At 42.4% G+C, this 5,066-nt stretch overlaps 1 protein-coding gene across 1 annotated transcript in view; it reads left to right on the top strand.

Annotated features, from left to right (window-relative positions):
* ANKRD29 (ankyrin repeat domain 29) overlaps positions 1 to 5,066 on the top strand; it is a 40,310-nt gene that overhangs the window by 5,801 nt on the left and 29,443 nt on the right. The window contains exon 2 of the mRNA XM_008576643.1: positions 1,219 to 1,317. Coding sequence (XP_008574865.1) covers positions 1,237 to 1,317 — 81 coding nt within the window. The 5' untranslated portion in view covers positions 1,219 to 1,236. The remainder of the gene's footprint in view (positions 1 to 1,218; positions 1,318 to 5,066) is intronic.

The raw sequence follows: 5,066 nt of genomic DNA, 5'->3' as shown, positions 1-5,066 counted from the left end.
TTTTATGAGGCCATTAGCTTTTCTTGACTCTACTTGTACTTTTTATATAAAGCAAACAAGACTTTCCCAAAATTAGCATGATCATTCACAGAAGTCAGCAAAAGCCAGATGATAACCTAACATTTACTGAACTATCACACTGTTATTTTAATATCTAACACACACTTACTGAACTAATATCTAGCATTACTATGCTAATAACATTGCTTTAATTGTCCCATTTACTAATTGAATTGACTCAGACAGATACTTATATTATTCCTTCATTTTACAAATGAACAGAATGAGACTTTGAAAGACTCTGTATTGTGGCCGAGATCACCCTGTCAGTGACCATTCAACTGCACTGCCTTCCTACAAAATCCCACACGTGGAAATAACACAACGCCTCTAAACTTCACTTAATCGCCCTAGGCCTAATGAACCTTCCTCACGTGCAGAACCATCTGTCTTTCTTGTCATCCTTTCCTGAGAGGCCTGTTGCAGAATAGCGAAGGTGGTGGTTAAGGTTACAATTTCAAGCCCTTGAAAACAACTGTAAATTAAACTACAAAAGTCTGCTATAACTGGAAGGGTCCTATCACAGGGTGTGCTTCAAGTCCTTGAAGCTTCAAGCGACCTTGGTGATCATCCCACCCAAGCCGTAATTTTAGAGATGAAGTAAGTGAGCCCCAGTAGTTGTAAGCAACTTGCCCCAGTTATGGTGTTGGTTGGTGACAGAGGTGGACCTAGACCCCACGGTTCCTGACTATCAGTTCTGTAGTCTCTCATTTCATCACTGTGCCATTCATTTTTACCTGAGTCATTTTGAAGATAAAGCCTTCTAAATACAGAAAACCAAATGGTACCATTTAACCCACTTTTTGCATTAATAGCAGCGTTTTGGCTCAGGAATCATTTAATGTGAATTATAGTATGAGACCATTCCATCACTGCTGCCTTAAAGTGCAATAGTTGTGTTTCACTTGGACTGTGTTTCAGAAGGTAATGGAAGTAAGTGAATTTTTAAATTGAAAATTCCAACCTCAGCAGTTTGTTGCTTTGCTGTTTCCCATCTAGTCTGCATGATAAGATTATTCATGAGGCACTTTCATCACTGCAGGAAATTTTGCACTTGAATGTGTTCTGAGTGGAGCTGATGTCGCTGCAGTGTCTTCTCCAGGACCCCTCTCTGACATAATGGTGGCCTAACTGTTCATCTGTCTCTCCTCCCTCCAGCATGGCACCACGCTCCTCATGGTCGCCTCCTATGCTGGTCACATAGACTGTGTAAGGGAGCTGGTTCTGCAAGGAGCGGACATCAATCTCCAGAGAGAGGTAGGTTAGGTTTTACACTTGTCTGAAGACGACCAGGCTAAGAGATCTGAAGTTTTCATAATAGTGAACTGGTAAGGAGCACAAAAGTCACTGGTGCTTTTCTCCTACATTAAAGCCCATTGCAGAGTTAATTGTGCCTAAAATAAGGTCCAGGAATGGACCGTCGGTGGTTCTGTAGTTGAGTGTATTTTGTCAGGCACGTCTGAGGTAACCAGACCTTTCACCACACTTTTCAAACACTCATACATTTTGTCTCAAGCTCAAATTAGTTCTTCCTTCCTCCCTTGGGATGAGATGCCATAGAATACATAGGATTTTCATAGAGATCATTAGATTTTTAGGTTTGAATCACCAACCTATTCGTAATGGGACTCATTTGCTAGGACCTCTTAGTCATCTTTGCTGAACCATGTTTTCAAAGGACTTTTCTGACTGGCCATATATTAAATAAGCTGTCCCCCAAAAAACATGTGGGTGAACATTGGACTAAAATGTGAGTCTGTTGCCGTACTTCATTCGAGGGAAATCTCAAGAGTTTGATCTCACCAGAGGATCTATTCTGAAGATCTCACCGATCTACAGAAGCAGTAGGGAGGCTGGGGCGTTCTAACATACTTTGGGGTTCAGGTCTGAGGTGGCGCCATATATTTCCTAACTGACATAAGACCCGGTCAACTAACCTTTATGGAGACACATGCTCAGGTCATCCCCAGAGTGAATCTGACCTCTCGGTTCACACTGACTCAGACCTGAGATGGACATCCTGGGCAAGCTCCCAACCAGGCTGGAGCATTGGTTTTCCTTGGTCCAGTCTCATCCCAGGACCTGCTTTGCAATTCGTGTTTCTGAAGACAATTCATCAGCCAAACTTTCATCAATCCAAAATGCCCCATTCTTCCTGTCAGGACCGACACCGCTACGTGGAGCAAATTAGACACACCAGGTTTAAGGGCTGTGTCAGGAGTACCAAGGAACATCCAGAAGTCCCTGCTATCATCCTTCTGGGTGTTGGAGGCCTTGGCTGTGGACCATGAAAGAGTGACAAGTGACACTTGGCTGCGGCTCCTGGGGTCTGGTTCTCTGTAGCCCTGGATCAGCAAGACTCATCCATTGAAAGGAACGGTACAGAGGGACTACTGCAAATTCAATCAATCTTTTCACAAATAGATTCGTTTAAGCAATTTTCATAACACTAGATCATTGTTTTAGGCCATTTTCACTTCAGCATTTAATTTCCCCCTGGGATGAAAATGTTTGGACCCATTTAGCTTTATAGTTTAAAATTACCCTTATCTTTTTATTTTTCTTCTGTGCTTATAGTCCTTGTTTATTGTAACTTTAAAGAAAAGACAAGTTTTCTTTAATGAAACAATGTGGTCCAGATTTGCTTATTCGAAAAACTTTATCCTGAAGGGCAGGTTTGACATGCACAAAAGTCTCTTTAGAACAACTGAGAAAAAGCAAAAGGCAGGGAGGAATATTTGATTTCTAGCCAATGTACAGTTTTTATGGTTTTATATTTATCTTTTTGGTTCCAATTGCTGAACTAATCTTAGAGATGAAAACTCTTGTATACTGAGAACAATAGCCCTTGAGGACTTACCAAAGTGTACTCAGTTTAGAGGTAACCTGTGTGGCTCAAATGATGATGCTGTATAAGTTCCTGGTGGTCCCCTGCGTTTCCTGAGACCATGCCAATCTGGGGTGATAGAGCTGCTAAGCCAGATGGGGGACTCCAACCTCACTCACCTGTTTTGGAAGCTGAAAGAGAGTGCCTTGCACTGCTTTGGAACTTACTCTTATAGCAGTTTTCTACCTTAGTCCATTGTTAATCCATTTTGCGGTATCAGAAAATTTGTTTCCTGAAAAAGTACCTGCCATTGTTCTGAGGCTGGCTATCTAGATACACCGAGCTTGCTAGAGAGACAAACTGAAAGCTAATGGTCCTGAAAGACCATCGCTTTAGAGAGCCAGCAGTATTGGCTGATCATAACTGTCAGGCGTAGGAGCTGCAAATGCAGTTGGCCTGAAGCCCTGGGTTTCAGTAGTAAAGCACACACATTTAAGACCTTTATTCACATTCCAGACTGAAGTCTAGCTCCTGTTATAATACAGATTATAATAAAACAGATTATATAATGCAGATTGCTGCATTAATTTGCATAATGATTGATAGTATGTTCCGAAATTGGCTCAAACTGCTGTAATTATTTGTGTAATTAATGTGTCAAGAAAGTTTCTTGAAAAACATATTCTTTCTCTTAATAAAGAAACACCTCCTAGAAAGAGCCCCTGATAGTCTCTAAAATTTAATGTATATTAAGAAGGTGAGAGTTTTCCTATTCTAGCCAAGTTTCTTCATCCAGACCTGTTTACACCTTAAGGTTTCTGGAACCGGCCATCCTCCACTGTGAGAAAGCAAAGGGAGAAATCTTCCCACTGGTTTCTGTGGAAACCAAGGAGAAGGTCCCTCCTGCACTGTGGGTAAAGGCTCTGCGATGGCCACATTGCCTGTGCCTTCCTGGGGCAGAGTCTGGTTAGGGGCACAGCCTGAGATAGAGGGTCAGATCTGGGAAGGTGTGTGGTGTTCTGCCTCAGTGGTGGGTCTCATTGCTTCCCACCATGCACGCACACAAACCCACACATGCACACAGATGTGCACGCACACACACAGGCCCTTAAGAACGCATAAGACATGCTATCCTCAGCTTCTCACACCTGAGCGAGAACCTACCACCTGAACAGTTCTGGGTAAGTTGTGGAAAGAAGGGTGTCTTTTTACTGTGCCTGGGAAAGTGTAGTATGTATTAGCATCATCCCAAGCTCAAAGAATGGAAGTGAGATATATACTGCCCACAAGAGCGGCATTGTAATTTTGCTATTATTACCCAATGATTTGGGTACCAAACTTTGAGTAAATTTGTAAAAGTGGCTGGGAAGGAAGGATGCAAAAAATTGTGTCTCAGAATATCATAATTGGTTTAAAATTTGGAATCAGCCTCCTGCATGGCAGACAGAAAGTCTTCTTGTTAATATGTCTGATTTTGAGAAATGGCAAAAGATGTGATTAACAATTTTGAAGAGGTCATGGAAAAATAGAATTGAAAGAAAATATGAATCTTTCCACGAACTTTTTGAAGTGCCATTTTTTACTCTGGGCTCACAATTAGAGAAGTCTGTGGGTGAATTATTTAGACTCTTTCTTGCACTGGTAGCTTTTTTTCTCTGGGACACTAAATTTTATAAACAGAATTCTACCAGAATTCTTTTCTGTATTAATGAATGCTAGTGTTTCCCAGACATTATGCCAAATGTATTCATTTTTTGTGGCTGCTGTAACTAATTGCCACAAACTTGGTGGCTTAAAACAACAAGAATTTATTTTCTCACAGTTCTGCAGGCCAGAAGTTCAAAATCAAGGTGTGGGCAGGGCCACACTCTCTTTGGAGGCTCCAGGGGAGAACTTATTCCTCACCTCTTCCAGCTTCTGTTGGCTCTCAGGGCCACAGCACTCCAGCCTCTGCCTCTGTGGTCACGTTGCCTCTTCACTATGTCAAATATCGTTCTGCCTCATTCTTTTTTTTTTTTTTTCTTTTTTTTTTGTCTTTTGACTTTTTCCGTGTCCGGCAACGGATCGCAACCCTCAGTGTTGCCCCTGTACCAGACCGGACCGGCAACGGGACCGCAACCCTCGGTGCTGCTCCCGCACCTCGCTCAGCCGGTGGGGGGCCGGTCTGTAGGTGGGGTCT

This window comes from Galeopterus variegatus, unplaced genomic scaffold (assembly GCF_000696425.1).
Source record: "Galeopterus variegatus unplaced genomic scaffold, G_variegatus-3.0.2 Scaffold1383, whole genome shotgun sequence".
In the NCBI taxonomy this organism is placed as follows: domain Eukaryota; kingdom Metazoa; phylum Chordata; class Mammalia; order Dermoptera; family Cynocephalidae; genus Galeopterus; species Galeopterus variegatus.
This window is presented reverse-complemented; position numbering and strand designations above follow the sequence as displayed.